The sequence below is a fragment of the Mustela nivalis genome (assembly GCF_964662115.1).
Source record: "Mustela nivalis genome assembly, chromosome: 14".
NCBI classification, from domain to species: domain Eukaryota; kingdom Metazoa; phylum Chordata; class Mammalia; order Carnivora; family Mustelidae; genus Mustela; species Mustela nivalis.
The window spans coordinates 44,376,079-44,401,840 of NC_139033.1; the positions used below are offsets into that span (position 1 = coordinate 44,376,079).

The 25,762-nt window shown below is 54.6% G+C and overlaps 1 protein-coding gene across 5 annotated transcripts in view; it reads right to left on the reverse strand.

Annotated features, from left to right (window-relative positions):
• Positions 1–25,762, reverse strand: part of CTIF (cap binding complex dependent translation initiation factor) — a 284,019-nt gene that overhangs the window by 108,278 nt on the left and 149,979 nt on the right. For all 5 annotated transcript variants that reach the window (XM_082699263.1, XM_082699267.1, XM_082699266.1 and 2 more), the window contains one exon: positions 23,259–23,335. In XM_082699263.1, coding sequence (XP_082555389.1) covers positions 23,259–23,335 — 77 coding nt within the window. The remainder of the gene's footprint in view (positions 1–23,258; positions 23,336–25,762) is intronic.

The following is a 25,762-nucleotide window of genomic DNA, read 5'->3' on the forward strand; positions in this document are numbered from 1 at the left end:
GGCCAGTATGACCCTGTGGGGTGGTGTCTTGGAAGATGGGAGCCGCCTCACAGTGTGGGTGGGATTTCTGAGGGTGACGAGCAGCCCCGCAGGAAGCCCTGGGCTTGGTCAGAGCTGAGGTAGTGTTCTGGCTCATGCTGACACGGGGCACACGGGCAGGGAGGGTGGCGTGATAGGAAGAGATTCTGGAAAGTTAGGTCAGGACCAGGTTTGGGGGCTCTCAGGCTGATGGCAGGGGAGGAGCAGAAACTTGGTTTTGGCTGGAGCAAGTCGTGTAGGAGCCTACACATTGGACAGGAAGAGCTGGCTCAGGGACAGGGCTGCAGGGGCAGTGAGCGGGGGAGCCACTGGATCACTGGCAGCCAAGAGAGGGCGTAGGAAGCTGAGCCAAGAGACAAAGAGAGGGAGCTGTCCTGGGGAGGCCCCTCGGGCAGCCTCCCCAAATTCAGGACCTGACTCTGCCTCTGTCTTGCTGTGTGACCCAGGTGAATTATGTTGCCTCTCTGTGTCTCAGTTTCTTTGCTTCTAGAATGTGGATGTCATGGTTCCCACCTCGTGCACTGTACCACAGTGCATTGTACCACGTGCCCTGATAATGACAGAGCCCTTCAAACATAGAGCCCTTCAAACGCTCTCAAAGAATTCACTAAATACAAGGGGTAGGCTGGTCGGACTTGGGGCCCGTCAGTGGGAAGCAATCTGGGCCATCCCAGGTGGGGAGGCAGGCATCTGGGGTATGGGAGAGGACAGGAGGTAGCAGGTGTGGAGCAGACAGGAGTCTATATTCCAAATATCAGCATGGCTCTCCCCACGGGTCCTTCCAGAAGAATTAACAAAAGGCATCTGTGAACTCTGAAACCATAGCTATTTACAGTGCAGCATCCCCCACAGGCCTCCAACGTCTCTCCTTTGTCAGGCCGCCATTTTGGAATGTCACCCATTCAAAATGGGTGCGGCAGCCACAAGGACTCACCCCATCTCCCGTGAGTGATAGGAATTTCTTTGACTCTTTTAAGATGAAGAGACCTGAGAGGAGGGACAGAAAGGTTAGCCCACCGGCCAAAGAATGAAGAGGGGCGGGCCGGGGTCTGAGCGGGATGGAGTATGGCCTCTCCCACAGCACGCGGCCAGCCTGAGGCCCATCATGCCGAAGTCTGCCCCTCCTGAAGGTGTCAGAGGCCACACTGAGTCAGTGTGCTTGCTTGGCATCCAGCTCTGGGTTGGACCTGTCCCTCCAGACACCTCGGTTTTCATCAATAATTCATTTTGCCCGATACTAACTCTCCCCCAAAAGTCCCTCTGGTCTGTTTCAAGGCTCTTGCACCAGGAGGAATCACATCTGTCCGACGGGTTTTGGGGAGGGCGAGGAGTAATTAATACTCCCCTGGGATGACATCTATGGAATTTCAACATCACATGCCCAGACATGGGAGGAGCCTTAGAGACAGCATGACCCCAGTTTGCCCAAGACTGGGGGTTTCTAGGGAAACGGGCCTTTCTGTGCTAAAACTGGGAGAGTCCTGGGAAAACCAGGCCCCTGTGTCCGCCTGGTTAGAGACCAGCAGATTCAGTTCCCCTTGGTTAGCCAGTGAATCAGTGGAGGCCCCAGAGAGTAGGTGGCCTGATCAAGCTCTTGCCCTGCCTTGGCCAAAGAGACAGTTCACCCAGGCCCTGACTCCCAGCCCAGGGCTCTTTCTATCATGTTGCCAGGAGGTGAGACAAGAGGACATAGGGGTGGCAGTGCCTGGCCTTCCTCTGCCACTGGCGGTCGAGTCAAGAAGGTACGTCCAATACCTTATACACTCAAGGCCAACCCGTGACCAGACACCCTGCACAGGAGGCACCTGAATGACATGTCAAGGATCCTTGTTTGTCCTGATTTGACTTGAACCGAACTTCACCTCCCAAGAGCACTCTATACATGGGCCACCATGACCCTAAAGAATGGCTTAACATCTGTCACCTTTGCCCCCCTACCAGCTGTGGCTCAAAGATCCAGGCCTGAGCCTTCCTAACAAAGGCCCAGAGTGGATGCTGGAAACCAACATTTCTTTCTGCTTCAAATCTGGACGCTGATGCTAGTCTCTCTTGGGTTGTCTAACAGACTTCTTTCTGGGCCACGGCATGAGGGCGGGCACTGTAAAGCTGGCAGGACCGGAACGGAGTGCTGAAAGGCCCCAACAACATAAAGTCGGGACCCTAGGGTAGGCTGGCTACCTCCTTGTCCTCAGTATTTACTGAGATCTACTCTACACCAGTCCTGGGGATATGGTCAGGAGTATTTTGACACAAAGCCCTGCTCTTGCAGAGCTCATCTTCTAGTGGGGAGAAAGTGATGATAAACATAAGAAGCACATCATGTTCAACACTAGAAGGTGTTAAGTTCTATGGAGAATACGAAGCCAGGAGGGAGGATTAGGAGTGCTAGTGTGTGATGGAAGCATCTGTGTTATGAGGCTGCACCTTTTTCAGGTCTCATCGAAATGGTACTACTGAGCAAAGATGTGAGGGAGGAGTCATGTAAATATCTGGGAGAGGAGCAATCCAGGTAGAGGGGACAGCAAGTGCTAAGGCCCTGGGGCCTTTGGGCTTCCTGGCATGCTCAAAGCCTCCAAGAAGGTCAGGGGTAGTTGGGAGTGCAGAGTGTGAAGGGGATGGTAGAGGATGAGGTCAGAGGTCATGGGAACCAGGTCAGCTGGGGCCTTGTAGACTACTGAAAGGGTTCTGGCTCTTGTTGTATGTACAATGGGGAACTACTGAAGGATTCTTAACAGAGAAATGACATTTAAAAAGACAATTTGGGAGACCAAAGAGGTTACAGGAATGATCCAGATGAGAGCCAATGGTGCTCTGAGCCACAAGGGCAGGACCAGAGATGGTGAGAGGTGAGTGGAGTTTGGATTGGGTCTGAAGGTAGGCCTGGCAGGACTTGCAGATGGGCTAGACCCGGGTAGGAGAAGGGGAGAAGTCAAGGATGTCTCTAAGGTATTTGGTCCTAGAAGCTGCGAGGATGGAGCTGTGTTACCCGAACCAGGGAGCCTGGGAGGTGGTTAGAAGCTCACTCTCGGGTTGGTTGAGTTTGAGAAGTCTCTTAGATACCCACTCTACCATGTTGAGGAGGATGGAGGATCCAGGAGCCTGGAGCTCAAGGAGACGGCTCCCCCAGGAGCTGGCCGGACACCCTAGCTCAGGCAGCACACCTGCTCTCTTCGGCTCAGCAAAAAGCTTTTTATTTCCGTTTAATTTTTATTTATAACTATGTAAACTATTTACACAGTTCTAAAGTCAAGTCTGAAAAAAAAAGTCCTCTCCGCCTTTTGCCTCTATAAATAACCATTTCATTAGTTTTCTGGTTTAGCCATCCATTCATTATCTTACTATAAATCAATAGGAATGTATACTTGTATCTCCTTTTCAGGGAGAAACACAAGTGTACTGTGTATACTTTTTCCACTTTGCTTTTTTCAGTTACTATTATTTAAGGTCATTCATTTCTCTCTTTTCATTTTTAGGATGCCCCCCACCCATCCCCTAACTTTCATAGATTTTTAGAAACATCTGTGCCATGGTGGTTCAATTCTAGCAAGCCCCAGCACTCTGGGTAAGCGGCAAGCAGTCCCTAAGAGTCCATGTGCAACAGTTCATAAGAGAATGGGTTATTCGGTGGTTTCTTCCTGTTTTGGACTTCTGGAACTCCCTGACTCTTGAGATAGGCACAGTGGGGCCTTGTCATACATGAGGAGAGGTATCAGGGCAGAAACCGCGGACTCAGGTCATAGTTGGGCTCTGCAAACGTCAAGTGCAGACGTGCCCTCTTGCTGCAAAGCGAGAGGTGTGGAAAAGACATTCTCTGTGACCCCTGGAGTGGACACTCTGGTTTTTAAGAGGATGCACAGAGGCTGATCTTAAATGGTTCCTGGCAAAATCAGCTTAGGGGGAGGCAAGAAGGCAAGTGTCCCCTCACTGGCTTCTCGCATGTGGCAAAGGGCTGCTAGGTGAAAGGGAGCCATGGGCTGGGTTTTGGAGACAGAGCTGTGAGCAGGAGGCAAGAGCGTGCTTACAAAGCAGGGGGTCCCTAGGAGCAGCCAGCTGGGCAATACATTTCCAGGGAGTTCACAGATGCCAGAGTCAGAGTGGAACAGCAGGTGACCGGGCAGCTGCTCAGGATGGCCGAGGGCTGAGCCCCCACGACTGGCCTGCCCTGACAGCAGGCTCCTGCACTCTTCCTGCCCGAGGCTGGGCCAGGGTCACCTTCCCCAGAAGGGCCGTCTGGAGCCTGGGGGCTCACTGGCCACAGTGGTGCAGATCCAGAAAGTTCCCAGAGCATGAGCATGGAAAAGATTTCAGATCTGGAGCCACCCATCCTTTCTGTTTTTCCTTCTCTCCCCACACTCCCAAACACAACTCACACATGTAAAGGCAAGAGGCCAGGAAATAAATATGCCAAAAAGAAAAATCACTGGAAGAAATAGAAAGAGCAAAACTATGAGCCGTCCCAAAGTGGCAGCCTGGGTGGGGCTTCCCACTAAGCTGTGCCTCACACGCTTGGGCTCAACGTCTTCTCCCAGCTTCTATCCGCTGCTCTGATTTCCGCTCGCAGCGGCTCAAGGCAGGGAGGGCCCCGAACCCTGGGGATTCCGGGGGGGGGGGGGGAGGAGGGGGTCTGCTGAGTGGCCCCGGGGCATTGCTGAGAGCAGGACAGCTGGCTGCGGAGCCAGAGGGGCACAGGCTCTTATACTACGCCCTTCGCTTTTCGAATCGCAGACGGCAAATCCACAATCACCAAGCTCATTAACCACAGCCCGTGGGGCCATGCGGAAAGGAACAGGGGAGAGTCATCCCCTCTCTGCACTGACCGGGTCTTGACTCAGTGTATCTTGGAAGAAAGACGAGGAGGTCTGGACGTTCCCACCCAGGGCCAGCTCGGTAATTACAGGTTTTCATAACACTCCGGGAAGGAGCTGTTGCCACGATGGAGAAGCGGGGGAAAGGCTTCGTGGCAACCATTCCCAGGAATGAGTCCATCCTAACCGCCGGACCACCCTGGTGTGCCCTTTCCAACTCCTCCGCTTCCTCTGACATACAGGATAACAACCGGCCCAGCCCTCCCCCCGGGACCATCCGTTCTCCCCTCCACAAGCACACATGAGATGTATCCTGTTCTGGCCCCAGATCCCCAGGCCGGAGCTCCTTGGGAGCACAGCAGGTGGAAGGGGAGCACCTCCCCTTTCTGATCAGACCTTAGCACCACCGGGTAGACGTTTTCAGCATGACTTATCTTGATGGGGGAATTTAATCACCATCTAGGGCTCTGCAGACCTCAGCCTAAAAGGATGGGAAATGGGCTCTGGGACCCAAGACAAAGATCTGAGGCTCTCTGGGACACCAGGAGATAGAGAGTCTGTTCATGTGCCCTCTCCTCGCTTCTCTCCATCGTGGCCTTCGTCCTCAGTACCATCCTCCGTGAGCATCATGCTTTCCAACCATGTACCTTGCCACCTGCTGTCCCCCTCCGGGGATGTCCTCTCCTAGACTTGCTGCCTGGATATCTGTATGCAAAGTATCCCAGAGGCAGCTGTAGCTTCATGCGCTCGGTTTAAACCCTTTGCTCACTTGCCAGGCTCTCGGAGGACGGCACGCCTCCCTGACCTGCCCTCTTTACTTGGGTGCTGTCCTGTCCCGTCAGGCCGCACTGCTCACTGTCTCTGAATCCCACAGGGCTTTTGCCTCTGCTCAGTCACTTACCAGGAACGCGCTTCGCATCCCCCTGCCCTCCACTTGGCCCCACTGAAGGGACAAATCCCATTCTGCCTCCTCCAGGAAGGCTTCTTTGCTGCTGCGGTAAACCCCAGAAATCCTTCCTTTTTCTCAAGTCCCAGGGCCTATGGCCTGCATTGTACTATTAAACACACACACACACACACACACACACACAGAGGCACACCGTACACACACATACACAAAGACACATGTATGCAACCACATTACAAAGCAACTTGTTCAGCATATCTCTTTTTTAAAAAATAACCTCTATGCCCAGTGTGGGGCTCAAACTCATGGCCCCAAGATCAAGAGTTGCCCGTTCTACCGCACAAGCCAGCCAGGTGCCCCTGTTCAGCATATCTTCATCTTCTGTCTCTGACTAGACTGCACACTGGGACAGACGTAGGCCTGTAGGCACTCAGCAGACCACCCCCCTTCCTGACCAAAGCCCCCCTTTCTGGTCCTGCTCACAGGCATGGCTCCTACCACCCGGGGATCGTGAGGTGGGGAGGCCAGCTCTGCAAAGGGCTTCTGTCTCAGAAACAAAACTTCCCTCTCTGCCCTACGATGCTGCCCTGATGATAAGCAGGAGGTACGTGAACCCTCCTGGGATTGGAATCATTCTCACGTAGCTAAGCTGACATGACCTCTTTGACCACAGCCACGCTTGAGGAGGGCAGCCCTGACCTATTTTTGTGGGCAGTCATTGCCAAGAGAAGGCGTGACCTTGAAGGTCTCCCTAACTCCCAGTCCTGGGGAGAGGGGATGGGGTCCCCAGCCTCCCTTCCGGCCTAGCCCGTCCTGTGTCGGACTTGAGCCAAGGCTCACAGGGAAGTCTCCGTGGCATCTGAAAAACCCAACATCCCCAGTGGCCTTGCTGAGACCTAATCCTGCCTCGGGGAGATGGCTGGCTCTATCGCCAAACATTCTTTAGTGGGACTCCAAATTGCCATCCACCTCCATTGGAATGAAGACTGCTGTTAATGCAGAGTCTTAGGATGAGAAGCAGGGGGGTTCCTGGGGGGGGCTCAGTTAGTTAAGGTCTGACTTTGGCTCAGGTCGTGATCTCGGGGTCCTGGGATGAAGCCCTGCATCCGGCTCTATGCTCCGCGGGGAGTCTGTTTCTCCCTCTGCCTGCCACTCCCTCTGCTTGTGCTGTCTCTTTCTCTTAAAAAAAAAAGGATGGGAAGTAGGCCTTTACCCAGGAGAAGCTTATGCCTGAGCCCAGCCCTGAGATATGAGGAGAAGGGCTGGGCCAGTCATGATTGGTGGGGGAAAGGGGTTAGAGGGGGAGTCAGGGCGACCACTCTGAGGTGTGGGCACCTGCTCGCTTGTCGGGGAGGGTCCTGGTCCCTGTAGGCGTGGCCCAAAGGACACATCTCCCATATTGCTGCTCCTACAAAGTGAAAAACCTTGGGCAGACTGGGAGAATTTCTTCCTTCCTGACACTCCCTGTGGCTCTGTGGTGGGCTGGGCCAGCTGCATTGTAAATGCCCACCTTGGGAGGCCTTCACCAAAGCTGGTAAGCCTCCTCCCTGGCAGCCAGAGACTCCTGCCAGGTCACCTGTGTCCCCGCGACTCCTCCTGACCACAGCGGCTCTGTGGGGCTTGGGCATGGCTCCGACAGCCCCAGAGGGTCCATCTCCTGACCCTGTGCTCAGCAGGTTCCTCCAGGAGAAGAGTGGCTGGCCAGGAGCCCAGCTGGACCTGCTTCAACCCCGCAGGGGGGATCTGAGGGATTTCATGGACGTGGGAGGTTGCCACTCCCAGAACAGGCGGGCAGGACCACAGCCACGCTCGGGCAGGACCGAGGTCCAGTCGTTAGGCCCCCAAGCCTGGTCTTTAATTCCTCTGCCCCTTTACCACCCTCGTGCTGTTCCCAACTTCCCTCTCTGCCCCACCTTGCCCCCAACCCTCATCTGCCATCCGTCTCCATAAAGTCAGTCCTGAGAAGGTGTCCAGGAGTCTGGGGATATTACTTCCCCAGGAGGGCAGCTACACCTTGCAGGGAACAGAGGAAATGCGGATTTTTAAGGCACTTTTTAAGGATTTTAAAGAAGGCAGGCACTAATGATGGAAGTCCAGGCAGCTGAGGCCCAGCACCTCTCAAGATAACATTCATTCACATGATGATTATTCACACAATGAACGTGCAGATGGAAAACCCGTGGAGGGTCCACTATGCCTCTATGGAAGGCACAAAGAAGACTGACACCCCCAGATAGCTGCTCACATTAGTGGGTGCCTCCTTGCACCTAAACTCTAGACAGACACTCTGGCGGGGAGCTGGGCGGCATGGTGGTGCCATGCGGAGGGCACATAAGGGACAGCGTTGGCTGGCTGGGCCATCCTGGTCTGCAGAAGACGCATTGCTGTGATCCCAAAGACCTCCAGAGGAGACTGAATGAGAAGATGCATGTCCAGAAGGGGGCTGGTCAGGAGTGGGTCACCAAGAGCAAGAGAGCCCTCTTAGCCGGCAGATGGTTTTGGGCTGCTCTATTAGCTGCAGGCTGCAGACTTCGAGAAGGGGTCCCACTGTTGTAGGGGACAGACTTTGCAGCAGGCTTCCCCAGGGGGATGCTGGAGACTGTGGCTGTCCCTTGGCAGGCATGGGTCTGGGCTGGCCAGCCCTGTCGCTGCAGCAAGACGCATCCGGACCGTGCCGCCCGCGCTGCTGGTCCTTCTCCTTCCACCTCTACCTTCTGGGGACCTGCCTTAATGACTTCAGGGAAGCAGGATACCTGTGACTTCGATTTTCCCTCTAGCCTCCCAAATTCTGTGGCTACCATTAGGTGTCCCCGGCTACTCCCAGGTTACCCTGAATCCTGAGGTCTCCCTCGGCAGCATTTGTCAAGACCTACAGTCTCCAGGTCAAAATGTATCCCCGGGGACCTCTGTCCCCTCTGGGCAGGCAGCCAATAGGGTGTGTGAGGCTGATCAGACTGGGCTCAAGCATCAGGCCAGCACACTAGCCCGAGATGTGTACCTCTCAGATCTAGTGCTGCGTTCAAGGACTAGGGCATGCTGGAGAATGGGCCAAGACAGTCCCTCTCTTCTGGCTTTCTTGTACTTCTCTTCCAGGGAGGGACCCTGGGCCAAGGCACTCATTCTCAGCAGGGAGGGGCAGGGGACATGAGACATGTGAGAGCAAAGTGAGAACCGTGACTTCGCTGGCTGTGTCTTGGTCTCCGTTGTATGGCAGAAACCAATTTTCTTCTCTTTGGGCTTGTTGGAGGATTTGTGAAAATCTGGATCAGGGATTTGCAAACGATGGCCTATGGGCCAAATCCCCCACCATCTGCTTTGGTGAACGAAGTTTGTTTCACTCTCTGGTCCTTTATGGGGTAAGTTTGCTGACCCCTGATCCAGACAGGATGCCTAGGACCAGGGGCACACCATAAGGAGCAGCTGCAGTAACTACTTTACAATAATGGGGACAAGGGGACCGTGGTTGGGGGGACAGTTGGGAAGCTGGCCCCAACCTGATCGAAACTAAGAAGGTCTTCTATTGGTTTATATTCTCAGTTTCCATAACTCAGTGCCTCTCCTGTTCCCAAGGATGTGCCCTGGGTCACTGAATTCGGACTCTGCACACACCTCTCTCAGTGATGTCCCCGTCGGGTGTGGGGGAGGCTACTCAGCTCCCAGGGGTCCTGTTGGCCCACAGAGAGGGTCTGAAGACCGTTCCCCAGGGGTAGCATTCTGTCTGCCTCCAGCCATGCTTCTGAGCAAAGATTTGGAAGCAGTGGCCCTTGCATGCTCTGGAAGCCCAGCACGGTGGCTCGTGTTCCTTGCCCCCAGACCCAGGACAAAGAGAAGCAACCCCTTCCTGAGCCCCCCTGGGGGCCATGTGTGCTCCGTGAACCCCTGTTTCTTTTTCTCAGCTTCTTCCTTCTGCTCTCCATGCCTCTTCCCCCTACCCAGATGCTCAGACTGTCCTACCTCAGCCTCGTCTCCTCCCCCAGCCAGCCCAGGCCTGGCTCTCTGTGGCCCAGGAGGGTTTCTGCAGAGCCGGGCTATCTAACAGAGCTTTGGGCAAGGATGGAGACTTCCTCTACCTGTTCGGTCAAGCACAGTAACCGTCGGCTATGTGGAGCTAGCAAGAACTTGAAAAGTGGCCGGGGTGACCGAAGGACAAATTTGAGTTGACGTTTCAACTCACTCAAATAGCCACCGTGGCTACTGTACTGGACAGCACAGCTTCGGTCAGAGGGCTTGTTATTTCTTCGTTACACGACTCCACCTGGAGCCAGAGGGCCCTGAAGTACCTCTGGTTGGGGGGGGGGCCTGCAGACAGGAAGGGACAGACTACAGAGGGCCCTCTCTCGCCCATCACCACGGTTCCCCCGCGACGCCCACCAAACTGTTTCCAGTTCTGAAGGAGGTCTCTCCTCTCCCTGCTACTCTGAACCCCTAAAATATCTGCTCATCCATCCCAGGCAGGACACCCCTCACTCAGATGGCAGACAACCCCAAATCATCTTGTATTCCGGGGCGGGTAGAAGAGAAGCACATGTCTCCCTGTATGGGGCCAACGGCACAGAATCCTGTGAAAGAGCGTCTGGGTATCCGAGTCAGTTCTGTAAGGTCTTGAGGAAACTGAGTGGCCTCTCTGAGCCTCCCTTGTATAACTCTTAAGATGGGGACACTTGCCTGTGTTTTATTTGCTTCCCAGACCTGCTGTGGGGATGCTGGGAGGTGTTCCTTGGAAGACATCTCTCTTTGGGGTGCTAATATTTGTATACTTTCTGGGGCACCCTGGTGGCTCAAGCGGTTAAGCATCTGAGTCTTGACTTCTGCTCAAGTCATGATCTCAGGGTCGTGAGATCGAGCCCTGCATGGGGCTCCCCACTCAACATGCAGTCTGCTTGAGACTCGCCCTCCCTTTGCTTGTGCTGTTTCTCTCTCTAAATAAACAAACAAAATCATTAAAAAAAAATCTGTATTCTTTTCTCTCCTACCCAAGGCAGCCTTCCCTGTCAGCATCTGCCAGATTCGAGGATGTCAGTATGCTTCCAATTAAAGCCCAACCTTCTATGATGACTGAGATGATAGCGCTTGAGGGAAAATAAGGATGTGTGTGAGTGTAAGTGCGTGTGTATCTTGGAAAGTTCCCTTTCCCTGGAAGTACCTGCCGGACCCCCCCGGAAGACACGTATGTTCCAAAGCTCAGACAGCAGCATCCTTTGGCTTAACACTTTCCTCAGGGAGGAAGTACGCTCGCTCACGTCCACTCTACAGAGGAGCCACGGACGGGGGACGGAAGAATGGAGGGGAGGGTAAGGAAGGCACTGTCAGAGAGATTCGAAGTTGAACTGCAAAAGAAAAAACACCAAACACCTCACACCCATTCAGAGCTACTGGTGGATTTTACTAGGTCATTCAAAGTGGGGGTGGGGGGTTGGCGGGGAAGCGATGACACAGAAAGAACGAGAAACAGATACAGATGGTCACCATCCCCTAGTATTCAGGCTCATGTGTCCTCCTTTCCCACACCATACTGGGGTTAGTCTGTATGACCAGCAGAATACGGCAGAAGGGGTGCGAAGTCACTTTTGAGATTAGGTTGTAAAAGACATGACATCTTCTCTCTGTCTTGGTGTGTCTCTGTCTCTGTCTCTGTCTCTCTCGGATCACTTATTCTGTCCTGCGCACCCTACAGAGAGCCCCACATTGCAAGGAAATGAAGCTTCCGGCCAACAGCCACTGAGGAACTAAGGCCTGCCAACAACCACGTCAGTGAGCTTGGACGTGGACCCTCCAGTCCCATCTGAACCAAGTTTTCAGATGATCACAGTCTCTGCCAACAACTCAACTGCGATCTCCAGAGACACTCTGAGCCAGAACCACCCAATTAAGCTGCTCCCGGATTCCTGACCCTTGGAAACTGCGTGCAATCATAACTGTTTTTTGTTTTAAGCTCTGCATTTTGGAACCGTTTGTTACACAGCAAGAGATAACCAATGCGAGCGCCCAGGCCAAGCTCATTTCCAGCAAACTCTCCTTGGACACGGTAAATGTTGGAGTTCCCGGAGCCGTCACACACAGACAGCTATGCTCACAGACTCGTGTGCCCTGCAAACACACATACTCGCGTGTGGGTCCTCGGCTGTGCACTCCTTGACATCTCATACCTGCTTTCCAAGCATCATCCCGTTCGAGCTGCAGAACAGTCTTAGAAGGTCAACGTCCTTTCTTACAGATGAGAAACATGCCCGGGGCAGGTGCAGAAATGCCTCTGAGGCTCCACGTCTAGCAACAAGCCCCAAACCAAGTCTGGACAAGTCTGTACACTCAAGGGGCCACCCACACATTTGGCTGCGGTGACTCCTGCTTTGTGACTTCCAGAAAGGGAAGGTAGGGGCCCAAGGGATGTCTGCTTAAAGTGAGGGACAGTTTTAGGCCTTTAGGAGCTAAAAATCCTGTCTTCAGAAAATACAACCCATCCCCCCTCCCTCCCTCCCTCTCAACCCTCCCTGTACTGGTGTCTCAGGGTGCTGGAAACTCTCAGCCCTAGATCATTCTCTTAACTCAGGTCAAATGTAAAGTGACCTGCTCTGGTTACCCATTAAGACCAGGACGACCACTGACATGCCAGTTCATAAGATGGGAGGCAAAATCAGAAAACCTGGGGGCAACAGGCGCTGCTCAGGAATAGTGGGAGGTAGAGGTGGCTTCCTCCAATTGTGTCAGAAGAAGCACCACCGTAAAAATAGACTAGAGCTTCGGCCAAAAGAGTGTGCCCCAGGCTCCCCTGCTGTCCCAAGGGTGGTGGCATGGGAACTGGACAGGGGAGCCTTCAGAGGGAGCTGGCCTTCGTGGGCCCTGCCTAGAGACGTTCCAGCGATCACCTCCCCACCCCACCCTTGACTGAGCATCCCCAACCTTTCAGAACATCAGGGCAAAGTCAGAATTCTGCCCTCTGCCTGTCCCATCCCCGTTCTCTCCTCCTAGCCACGGCTGCAGCTCATGGTTCAAAGGCCCCAGGTGTCCTGCTCCCGGTGATGAGGCTGTGCCATCTGCTCCCCAATGCATGGAGCCAGTCTGGAACACGTTTACTGTGGCCACTGGGCCACCAGACCAAACAAACCGACACACAGCCCCATACTGTGTTTTTTTCCTTCTCACAACATGCCTCGTCTTTGTTTTGGGTCCCACACATCTTGCTGGAGTTTAGCGCCGGCCCGGCAAACAGAAAGTCTGTAATCAGCTGAAAATTGTAGTCTGAAGACAGCTCAGGGGCTGACGTATTCCCAAGGGAGGGTGTAACTGTGGATAAGGTGGCCCCCCCCCCGGGGGGGGCTGTTTTTGTTCTGGGCTCCTGTGTTCACCTGGAGAGGTGGCTCAGGATGCGGGGCCCCGCCCTCCCTCACACCACTGACCCAGCAGCTCTTGCATCTCCTGGGGCCTCCCCCTGTCCCCAGGTCCCTCTGATGCTGCACCTGCTCCAGTGAGCCAGAGAGCTGGAGGGAGGCAGGCAGAACTCTCTGGGTGCAGGCCAGGCCTGCCTCTGTGGGGAAGGTCAGGCAGGAGGACCAGAGAGGCCCCAAAAGACCTTGTGGGGTAGAGTGGGGCAGGTGGGACCTGTATGATGGGAGGGAACCCGCAAGGCGACAGTTGGGTGGGAGGGGTCCTGTGCAGACAGAGAGCACAGTGAAGCCCACGTAGCAGAAGGGAGGTGTGGGGGGACGGGGGGCAGGTTCAGGCAAGGGGGGCACGCCTCTAGGGAGTGGAGGGGAGGGGGCAGCTCTGGCTGGCACTGGTAGGGGCTTCTGAAGGTTCAGAAGGAAGGTTACATGCTGGCAGCTTCCTTCACTGCTCTGTGCAAGCTACTTTCCTCGTCTGTAAAACGGAAATAAAAACAATGTCTTTCTGGGGGTTGTGGGGGGAAGATAATCAATAATTCTGCCCCAAACTGCTCAGGTGTTAATGTTTTGGGGGCTGTAAGTTTTAAGCTCCCCCTGAACTGCTGGTAAGTCTGAGTGTCCACCTACAAGCGGACCTCCAGAGCTTGCCACAGCTGTGGGCCTGTCTGCTCCTGGTGCTCCGGCTGTCTGTCTCTCTGGCTATCTGTCTCTCCAGCTGTCTGTTCAGATCTACTTGGAAAGAACTGGCAGCTCCATCCATTTTGCATTTTCAAGGGCAGTGAGATGTCTGCAGGTGCCATCTAAGAGATGACCCCTGGGCATGCAGGGGACAGGGGACACCTTGGTCTTCATTTCCCCCTTGGGGGGAGGGGGCAGAGCACAGGCATCACCTCCGAAGACCCAAGGGTCTATCTTCTCGAGTTATTTTAATTCTGTTTGTTGATGTCTTGCCTAATTGAGGTCCTGCATCACTTCTGGAAACCAGCCCCCCCGTCCCCCGCCAAATACTCCAAACCATAATAGCGGCCACCTTGGCTTCCCTAAAACACACTCACTGGAATAAATGACTACACTTAAATTACTAGGGAAGACTCAGAAATAACTCCTGGAGCTGAGGGTAGACGCTGATCAGGCAGGAAGGCTCCTTGGTATTTTTGAAACCTGTGCTCGCATCCTCGCTGGGAAACCCTGGGGAGCGCACCCTAGGCCCGGCCCCCGGGGACTGGGGGAGCAGGAGGAAGGGCGCTCGGCTCTACGGCCTTCCCTGGAGAACTGCCCACCATTCCAGAACTCATACCACCCCTCCTCCAGCTTCTCACCAGGTGGGGCCCCCATAACCCTGGCTACCGAAGAGACCTCCTAAATATGTCCATGCACGAGTCCTCTGAACCAGGGAAGGGCTCTCCAGGCGCATCTGAGCCAGAGCTGGGGTGCGGGAGGCAGAAGGTGAGTGGCTCTGTCGGGAAGGTCTCGTCTGAAACCCTGCCATCCACTTTTCCTTTGAATTATGCACTAGCTCTGCACTCAGTCCATTAGAAAACACCAGCCCCATGCTGTTCACCACTGGGGCACATGAGTTCATTAGGGAGCTGTGCAGGAGGCCGGGAAGGACCCGAAGAGGGAGGCGGCGCATGCTGGGGGCGGGACAGAGAGCTTTCTGCAGAGGACTGGTTGGGGACACAGGCTCTGAAGCCAGACTGCTCGGCTTTGCTGTCTGGCTCAGCTCCTGCACCACTCCGTGCCAATGACTTGCCCCACCTGTGAAGTGGGAATAAAACCAGTATCTCCTTGCTAAGGCTGGTGGCAAGACGAGAGGAGCTGCCGTTTCATAAAAGGCTCAGTGTGTCCTGAATGTGGTCAGAATCCTGGAAATGCTTGTTAAATTGCTGAGTGACTTCTGGAGGAGTGAGGGTAGGCTGGGCTTGCCCGGGAGGGCGGGTCAAAAGGCCCCAGAACCAGGGGCATGTACCGCCTGCCCTCTGAGTGAGGTGGTCCCAGGCAGCATCCCATCTCCGGCAGCCAGAGCCCTGGGAGTATGGGCACTCGGCCAGGTGGCCAGGGTAGTAGGGTACCGACCTAGACCACACTGGGTCCTGAAAGATGCACACGGGGCAGCAGAAATGGCCTACATTTCTAGACCTTTCTGGAAAGGGCACAGGGGCTGAGTTGAAGACACCAGCGGCACTGGTTATTGGCACTGAAAGCCCCAGCTGGCCTCCGGGACTTCTTGTGTACCTGCCATCGATGTCACCTCTCCACACCTCTGCAGGCTGTGTGTCAGTGTCCTTGGGATTCGGCAAGAAGAATCGGCTTGGGGGGGTCCTTAGCTCCTTGAGACCCCCTGCCTAGGGAGGGGGGAGCTGGTCATGAAGCCGAGAGCCCTGGGCTGCCTACCACGCATGACACCCCCAGGGAAGGCCATGCAGACTTGGTGCCCGGGGCCCAGTCCCTGGGGGCCCCCCAGAGTTGCCCGTTTCCACAAGTTCCAACAAGGGAGGCAGGGCTTGGGGGTTAACATTTCTGACACCTGAGGACACCTGAGCCAACTCCTGAATGCCCACGATGGCCGAAACTGAGAGACCGAGGTCCCCAAGGAGGAGAAAGGAGAAACTGAACCCACTCAGGTGGCTTTTCCTGGGGTTTCCACCCTCCCTCCCGTCCCAGGCACAGAGCCCGTGAAGGTGGCATTCCTCAATCTCAGCCGGTTTCCCAGTCGGCAACCCTGCCACCGCCCAGGCCTCTAGGCGCAGGGCACCCTGCTTCTGCTTCTGCCAGCTCTCTCGCCCCCTGGTCCCTCTCTTTCCCCATCTGGCGTCTATGGGGTCTGAATACATCCTACGATCTGGAAAGAGGGCAAGAGAACGAACAGAGAAGGGCAAGGCTCAGCTTTCCCAGAGCGGGCACAGACGGGTAGATGCCCACGGCCAGGGTGGGCAGGCCCGGCACCTGGGAGCTCGGCCAAAATGCACAAAATAGCCCTCCCACGGATACAGGCCCCGGCCCAAGGGACATGCTGTCCCTCCGCTGGGAGAGGGGTCCCGGGCTCTTGTTTTCTTTCCCACGAAGTGCGACGCACAGAGCCAATCCCGAGCATGGAGCGTGTGCCAGGGAAGAGGGGCCAGAAAGGGCACCCAGGGAAGGGACACTGGCCACCTGAGTCACAGGCCAGCCTTGCCAGGCCCTCTCACAGCCAGCTCTGCCCAGGATCGCGGCGCAAGGTGGCTACCTGGTCCACGGGAGAATCCAGCCATCATGATTGGTACAGGGGCTGGGGTCTTCTCTAGGCCTATCAGGGCTGGAATTTCACATCCGTTGGACATGGATGTGGACATCTGGTTTCAAGAAATGAGCTGTTCTTCTTTCCAAGAGTGCCTGCTTGGGGGTGGGCGTGGGGGAGGGAGGAGAAGGAGCCTAAAAATAATTCCTATCTGACTCATGTTGCTTCGAATCTGACAGGGCTGCCTGCCAGGTGGGGGTCTGCCTGTCCCATTTTCTTATCTATCTTTAGCAGGGACTTAATGAGGGCAATTTCCTTGCTGGGATATAAAGACAAACCTCAGGCTATGGCAGCGTGATCTGTCGCACTGTCCCCTGGGCTCCTGATGACAGGGTGACAATGATGGTCACTGCAGTGCTAAGCAGTCCGGGGGGTGGAGGAGGCTCAAGGATGTCGTCATCCCAGGATGAGGCGAACAAAGCAGAGGTCCCCTCTATGAACCCCAAGCCAGGGGACGTCCCGGGGAGGAAGGGTCTTCTGCTCCTCCCGTCTCTGGCCCCCAGCTCTGCCACCACCAGCCACACAGGATAAATCACTAGGTCTGAAATCCCATCCCTCACAATACATTCCTTTACCTTGAGCACCTCCCCACACTGCTTTCAAGAGCGATTTACAGGAGCAAAGTTCTACAACGTCCCGCAAACACCGAATTAGGGAATACCGAACCATTGCTCCCAGGGGATATACAGGGTTAGGTTTCTGCGAGACCCTGGCCACCACATTTTCCCCATTTGATCAATCCATAAACTTTACATTATATGTTTCTGCTCAAAGACACCTTGCTTAATATAGAGTGTTGATGCCTCAGTGGTGAACTCATGGGCAACAGCACTCGATCGGTCCTGAAAATGCGTCTCGGTACCAGGACTATCTATAAGTCGTGCGGGAATGACACTTATCTAACACGTGTATGTGTCTCCAGAAGGTACATCACAGCCTTCTTGCCTTTAGGAACAGTAGAAGCACCTCAGCACTACGCTTGGGAGCACTTTAAACAGCCAAGTCACCAACACGAAGCACACACGTGTGAACATCATGGCGCTAAATCGATCGTGAAAAGGACGCTTGTTTGTGGGTCGAGGGCTGAAACACAAAGGCGGGGCGTCTCCTGACCTGACCTCGGCTGCGAACGTGCCTGTTGGGCAAGTCAAATTTCTCGCTGCCCCATGCATGTCCATGAATGACCTTGAAAGGACTGTGAATACCGATTTTGGGGGTTACACACGTGCTTTAGCAAGCAGGCAAATTTGCAAATGTGCAATCTGTGGTAATGCGGACTGACTCTCCTTCCAAAAGGGCTAACTTAACAATGTGTGTGAATGAGCCAATAGCTAAATCTAGGGTTCTGAATGAGGTTATCTCCTGACCCATTCCTGGTTGGCAAGAGCTGGAACTTACATCCTTACAAGATAAACCTCCACAACTGCAGGGGTCATGTGTGGCGCTGAAGGGAGTGGCAAGCTGCCCTAAGCAACTGCGACTTACAGGAAGGGGGTTAAGGAGGCAGAGGGCATCCCTGGGTCCTCGCCCCTGAGCCTAGAACTGAGGAGAAGGAGGGATGAAGTGATTCTGGAATGGAATGAGGGGTTGCCCATACTCAGTGATGACCATCAAAGTATGGGGTAGTCATCAGGACGGGACAAAGAGTGGGCTAACCAACGGCGGATGATGGTCCTAAATTGTATTTTCATCTTCTGAGTGAGAAGGAGGGCAGGAGCACAAGGTTGTTGAGGAAGATGATGTACAATTAAGGAGGCAGCTGAAACAAAAGTTTGCCTTCTGTCAGACGACAAGTGCTGGCCCAGGAAAGGCAGACCCGGAGGAGCAAGTCTACGGCGCCCAGGACCTAGGACAGGATGGTGGGAGACGACGGGGACTCTGAGTTTTCATCTTCTTGCCCAAGGGATGGAGCAATTTTGTTCAGGAAAAGAGAACTCTGCACTAAGGTCATAAATGGCCCCGGAACACATCTGAGGAATCTTGGAGAACGAAGTGCTAGAGACTGTAGCCGTGTGCATACAGTTCAAATTTTCCAAAACCAAACCAAACCAAACCAAAACAAAAAACCCAGAAAAATACAATTATTCTTTCTCTCAGAGAGTCCCAAATAGATGATTCGAAAGAAACAGTGTCACCACTAATGGCTAGCACAGATTTACACAACCCCAGACCAAACGGACTGCCTTTTCTGAAAGGGTCACTTGCCTGACACATTTAGGGAACCCTGCAGACATCAAGATTCAAGGAATGTTTCCAGGGGTTTGTCGCATCACTCTGTCTGGGGACTGGACTTATCCATTAAAAATTTTTTATTGATATGTAAATCATACAACAAAATCTACCCTCTTAAATGACATAATTCAGGATTTTTAGTTTATTTACCAAGTTGCATATCCATCACCCCTAATTCCAGATGTCGTGTTCATTTTTATCAGTGACCCAGATGATGTCACAGAGAGCTTGCAAAATCAAACCTGATGGCTGACACTCTGCCCCTAGGGAAAGAGCCTGGCATCCAGGGAGGGTTTGGGCACCTGCTGGCAGAGGAAGGGAAGGAGGGATGACGTTCTTAATTGGTTCCACAATTAGAGGGCACCGAGCCACGGTCATGGTCATTCATAGGACAGAGGCAGCAAGAGTGGCCAGAGGCTCCAATCACCCTACAGTGTCCAGGATGTGGTCCGATCGCACCACCTGGGGACCCAGGGAGGGGCGGCGTGCAGAAGTGTGGGGACAGCTTGCTCTCCTGCTCCTCACCCAGCAGGACCATCTGACACATAGCTGGATGACCACAGCATTCTTTCCTTCTTCCTTCCAAATCTGCTTTGCACATGCAGCCAATGAACCGTTCTGAGACCTCACTTAATGAAAGAGATTAATCTGGAGAACGGCTCTCCTGTGTCCTCAGCTGTGAGGGCAGCGTGGGAGGGAACGTGCCTATGTTCGAGGCCCCGCTCTGTTAAGAGGCTGGGCTCTGGAGGGTTGACAGGGGCTTGTATCACCCTGGGCTGGGACCCATCAGGAATCAGGAACTCTGGCTTTTCCCTTCCACTTAGTTCAGCTGGGGTGGTGGCAGCAGCACCTAGGGCTGTGCCTAGGGAGATTTGGGGGGTGACTTCTAGGGGGTGGTAGGAATCCCTGGTTCCCGCACCTGTCCAGCTGTGGCAACTTTCACGCTCCTCCCAACCCCCTTCCAAATCCTCTTTCACGGTTAGTACAAAGCCCACCTCCTCCAGGAAGCCTTCCTCAGCCATCCCCTGCTGGCTCCTTTCTCTGAACGCTCAGATGCTGCACAGTCACACACCACGTTCTGGTGGCTTCAGGAGCCAGAGAGGTTGTGCAAGCTACACCTCTGGCCCCGGAGAGCAGGGACCAAGCCTGGCACTTCCCTGCTCTGCTCCAGAGCCCAGAATGTAGTACGGAGCACCACTCTATCAGTCCCAGGAGGAGAGTTAAGTACTGCTCCCACTGGGGTGTTCGTTGTAAGGGACCACCCAGTCTCCCTTTCAGGAACTGTGTACTTCTCCCCCCACCAGCGGCTGCACGTGCTGGGGCAGACACCCCCCCAGCTCTCAGCCCCTATGGAAACTGCCTTGGGTGATGACAGTTGCCGGCATAAGGTTGTGGCAGTGAGGACATAAAGACCTGCTCCTTCACTCCATCGTGGGACAGCTCTGAAGTCACCTCCCTGAAGGGTCAGAACTCCCCAGCCAGACTGCCTGCAGCCCAGCTTCTCCTTCTGCCCTACCCTGCTCCTTTCCCTTCCCCTCTACAGCTATTGTTCCAAAGGATGTGCCTCAGTAAGGGCCCTGCCCGCTCCTCTCCAACCCAGAGTCAGCTTCCCAGGGAACACAGGCACTGCTGGCTGTTCGTTGCATCAGTTTGCTCACTCTGCAAAATGGAGCGGGGTGGGGAGGGGTGGAGAGAATGTCTCAGCCCAGCAGGGGAGCACTCACTCAACACAGGCAGTGGGTCAGCAGCATGGCCATGACTTTGCCCTCTGGGAGCCCCCTCCTCTGTCTGCACCTGCTGGGTGGGTAGATTGGGGCAGGAGGGGAACCTCTGTAGGGCCCCCTCCAGCCGGCAGGGCTCCGGGGACAGAGCACCCAAGGCCGCTGCTCTCTGAGGAGTACTTGAAATACTCAGTACTTTGCTATCACGAAATGCATCGTTTTGCCTGAAAAAAGCAAATATCTGAGTCATTTCCCAAAAGAAAGAAGTGGTTACTAGCTGTTCAAAAAGTTTTCAGAACATTTTCCAGGACAACAACCTAGGAACTGTTCAGGAGCTTAAACTTTTTCTGCAAAACAAGGAGAAGACATTCACAGTTCAACTTTAATCATAGAGCCCCTGGGAGCAGCCCCTGGAGTGTGGGAGCAGAGGGGCCCTCCTGCCTTGTCTGCCTGGGTGGTTGACCCTGGAGGGAATGCAGGGCAAAGCTCCCTGGACTCCTAAGTGAGATCACAGGGGACAGCCCAGCCCCTCTGCAGCCATCTCCTCACCCCTCACCTTTTGGAGCTTTCTGTGTACCTTGGACTCAAGAACGGGCCAGCACTAAGCCCGTTTCTAGGGGCCTTAGAAGGATTTGATCGTTCAAGCCTCCCACTTCATAGACCCACTTTACAGAAGAGGAAATAGGGGCATGCAGCAAGTTGCCCAGGTTACAGAGTTAGTGAATGGGGGAGGCCGAATTCACATCCAGGGTCTAATTCCAGGGTATGCGTCTCTGACTTCAACAATTGAAACGAAAAGCAACAAGGGCACGCCCAGCCTGGCCTCCCGCCGGAGCCGGGATAGGAAGCAGACTTCCTGCTCCAGGCTACAAGGCACCACACAGGCCAGCTTCAGCGACCAAGCCGTTTCTTCCCCGAGCCCATCTTGGGTCTAGCTGAACACCGTCTTCTTCCATTACCGGCTGGCTGCCCCTGGTTTGGGTCCCTCTGAATGTGACGCAGCTGCTCTTAGCCTCCATGTAAATCTTTCACGAATTTATTGGCGTGACCGTGCTTTCCCTGCAGCCTCCTCTTCCCTGGCCCCGTCCCGTTAGCCTCTCCTCCCGGGACATACTTTCCATCCCTTTAATCATCTTTATTGCCTCGCTTTGGACCCTGTCCCGGGTCCACATCCTCTGCGAGGTGCGCTGACCTAACCGGGCATTCGTTCACACGAGCATGGCCCGGCGGAAGGTCAGCTTCCCCGTGCGTGCCTGTCACACCCCTCTTCCTATATTCCTGGGGCAGCGGCTGCTTTCCGGAGGCCCACCGCTGTCCGGGGGTGGGGGGGGGGCGGTCCCGCTTAGACAGGCGGCCAGGTCCACGAGCCAAGGTGTGGCTGGCCTGTAAGGAGAGCAGCAGCCTACTGCTGCTTCTGGGTCAGGGGGTGACTGTACATTCAAAGCTCGGGGACTCCCCGCACCTCCAGACACAGACTCGGGACCGGGCTGGGGGACAGGGGAGGAGGGACACCCAGCCTCTACTCTCCTTCCCCAGTCGCCCGAGAGCCCCATTCCCCTTTTAGAGATGTGCTCCCTTCTTCTTCCCTCCTCTAGGAGCCCAGAAACGAGGCATTATCTTGGCAAAGCAGCACAGCACTGAGGCGGTCCACACAGTAATCATTCTCGTCAATGATTCTGGTCATGGCTTGGTCCAACGCTCCTGGCTCAGTTTCCCCTTTCCCTGCTGCTTCATAACAAGCCTAGTGTTTCTGGTTCCTAAGCCAGGATGGCCTTCCTCCTAGTTAGTGGTGTGGTTCCTGTCTCCTGGGAGGGCCTCTGACCCGCTAAGTCCACCAGCTGATGACGAGGAGTCCTGGGGACCTGTCCTCCAGGCGGCCTGAGCTGTGGCCAGCACCCAACGTGCCTTGTTCAGGGCCCCTGTGTGGAGGGGAAGCCCAGGGACCCTAGTCAGCCATGGCCCTCATTTCAAGGGGGCAGGAGGAGAACAGGCACCTCCACTTTGCAAGGAAGGGATGTCGCCTAGACTCTCTAAGAATATTCTGTTCGTTAAAGGTAAAACCACAGGCCATCCCTTTGATCCAAGAAGTGATTCCCTATAGAGGCACACGCCTCATTTTAATTCCCTGGGCAGAAGCCTTTTTTCTCTTTCCTTCTTTCCTGCCTCTTTCCCTTCCTTCCTTTTTTCTAATGTTTCCAACCAGAAATAACTTGATGCATATCCACACAGAAAACATACTCTAATCCTGCTTTACTATAAACGTCCACAGACTACAAACATCGCTCTGTACTTGGAGTTTTCCACTTGAAATCTACCACGAAGATTTTTCCATGCAAAAGTCTCCCCAGGAACAAAGGCAGGTCTTCCTGGGACTCCGAACCCCAGCTGCCTCGGGGCACTTTTTTTCTGGCCCCTTGCTATCACCCAGCACGCCGAACTATGGGGAGACCCTGGGTTCTGCTCCTCCAGGCACTGGAGAGCAGGTGCACGCGTGGCTGCGGATCTGCGGGTCGCCTGTCACCACAGAGCCGAGCACAGCCAGTGACGACTTGCAGTGACTAGGGAAGAGCAGGAGACACAGATGCCCTTGGAATAGTGAGCTTCAGAGCCTCCTGGAGGCCATGTCTCAAAACACATGTTAGCTGGGACCTAGTCCCTTGAGGACTGCTATCCTTGCTGCAAATGGAAAGAGCCTTTCTCTTCCTGAGCTGTGGAACCAGCACCCTGTCCCTGGCCTCCTGGAGGGATCTGTTTCCTGGGCCAGCCCCGAGAAGTGGGGCTCCTGCTTCCCAACTGGTACCTGATCCCATTGCTTCATCTCATGGGTCAGAACTAATGGAACTAGAGACAGCCGGCCAAGGACAGAAAACCCAAAGCTCTTGACGGAGTCTCTCCTACCTCCGGTCATTTCTCCTCCGTCGGAACAACTTCTTCGTGTGGGCGATCTCCACTTCGTGGGGCATCGGGTGGTAGCCCTGTGTGGTGTGGGAGGAAGGGGGATCGTGAGTAACTTGTGAAAGAGATCAAAGACCTTCTTAAACGTAACTATTGATGATAATGTCTATGACCAAAAGGAAATCGGGAGTTTGGAAAGACTAGACTCTGACCGCCAAATCCAGACTGAGAAATGGAAACTGTGTTAGTCAATTTCCCACCAGGCAACGATGCTGGAATTATAGGACTAAAGAACAGTAGGGACACAAAGGGGACCTCAGAATGTGTTATATCCAGTCACGCAAATTCCAGATGACAACGCTCAGGGCCAGAGGGATGAATGAACCTGCTCAAAGTTTCGCGGAGAATTAGTGACCGAGTTGGGGCCAGGTCCCGGATTCATGGCTGCATGACCAAGGACAAGTTACTCTTTGAACGCTCATGACTTCTCTATGCTTCCTGACACACTGGGGATGTCAGGATCTTCTCTGGGCTGTCGAGGGGATCAAGGAGATGCAGTGCCTTGCAAACCCCGAGTGTCATGGAGATGCAGTGTGCTAGGACCCCGGCTGCCTCACCCTGGTCCAGGATGGCCTGTCCAATTCCGCCTCAAGAACCTTATTCCTCATACTCCTGGGGAGTGTTTAGGAGAAATGCAAAATAATTCAATGCTTTTTTAAACTTTAAACTGGGTAAAATCCCAAGAACGGTCTTTTGTACATTGCCATTGGTACAATAACTACACACCTACGTCAAGGTTAGAGATGGACCCTCTGCTTATAATAGGGGACTGATTCTGCCAATGCCAGGCCCCAGGAAGAATGATCTGCAGAAGCTGGGCTGATGGTCAGCTCTGTTCTTAACCATCGCCCTCCCCCCAGCAGGAAAGTGTATCACCGTGGGACATGGGTGTGAGCACTGGCATATTATGGGCAACCTGTAAGGGTGGGGGTGGGCAGGGGGTGGTGGAGGGGACCTGGGTCTGGAGGGCTGGGGGGAGGGGGTAGTCTGACTTGGGTCTGGGGTACCTGTGTACAGGTCTGATGCAGACTACACCCGGAGTGTCACCCCCCATGTGGCCCACGAGGCCCTTCACACGTACAGGGTAAGAGGGAGTGACAGGGCCCAGTGTGCTGCAGAGCGGTCAGTGAGCGTTCCTTTAGCCCAACCGTCTGCACTTTATAGATGGGTAGACTGAGGCCCAGATCCTCTATGGTACCAGCCCTCTAGATGCAGGTTCCACCATGGAGGGTCCCATCAGGCTGCCTTCTCAGGGTGTAGCCACCAACCGAGGTGGGCTGGATATTGACAGCTCTGGCCAGTCTCAAGGAGCTTCCCAGGGTGGGGCAGGAGGAGGACAACAGGCAACAGGCTCAGGAGGACAGGGGACTCTAGCATTATGGATGCATCACGGCCTAACCTCCTACGGAGTCCAGGGAGGGGATGCACATCTCAACATTCATTGTCATAACACCCTCCGCCTCCTACCCTGTCCCTCGCCTCCAATAATCTGGCCGAAAAGTCATGAATGAACTCCGGGTTCCAGACAGCCACAATGGGCCTCTGCAGCCTTAGGATGTGCTTTGTTTAATGGTTTTCTCAAAGGATATTATTTGCTTTTCTTTAATACAAAACACAAACAAGGAAAAACACCACGTCTTCCCCTCTCATTTCCCCTCTCCCATCCTGACCCAGCTCTGGGCTGGCCCCTTCCCTCCCTCCGGGCCTCGGGTCACCGCAGGAACACACTGGGTGTGCCCCACGCAGACAATGGAAGGAAGCTGAGGCTCCCTTTCAAGCTGGCGGCCTGGACTGGGACCTCACCTCGGGGCCGGGCAGAAGGAGCTGTCCGCAGCCCTGGGTCTTCCACGAGCCCGGGACGTGCAGCCGCCCTTGTCGGGGCTTCAGAGTCCGGGGCTCTGCCCTGCACCCTGTCCTCATTTTCCATGCACCGTAGCAGGAGGCAGCCGCCCTCGGGACTCCAACGCAGTTGCAGTCCTAGCTCTCCCTGAACTCAGTGTGGCCCAGGGGACCTGCCGGCCACTCAGGGCTTCTAATGAAGTGTCCATCCATCTATCTCCCCCCCCAAATCAATATATATGTGTGCACACGTAGACGAGGTCACAGTAGTCTAAGCATGGGCTCTGCAGCTGTACGGGGAGCAGCCAGCTCTCGGCTCTCCCTTTCGATGATCGTGTGACCTCAATAGCTAATCTCCCCTCGACAGCTCTCGGTTTGCACATCTGTCATAAGAGCATCAGCCTCCTCGGGTCCCGGTGAGGGTTAGCTGAGCTGATGAGGGTTGAAAAGAACGTAGTCTAGGGCCTGGTATGGAGCAAGCCTCTGTAGGTCTTTCCAGGGGTTTCTCAATCTCCCTCACCTTCATCATCTTCCCCATCGTCCTGACACTCAGCTCAGGGCCGGGTGGGCCCAAACCGGCCAGGCTGCCCTGGTCCCTCTCCTCGTGG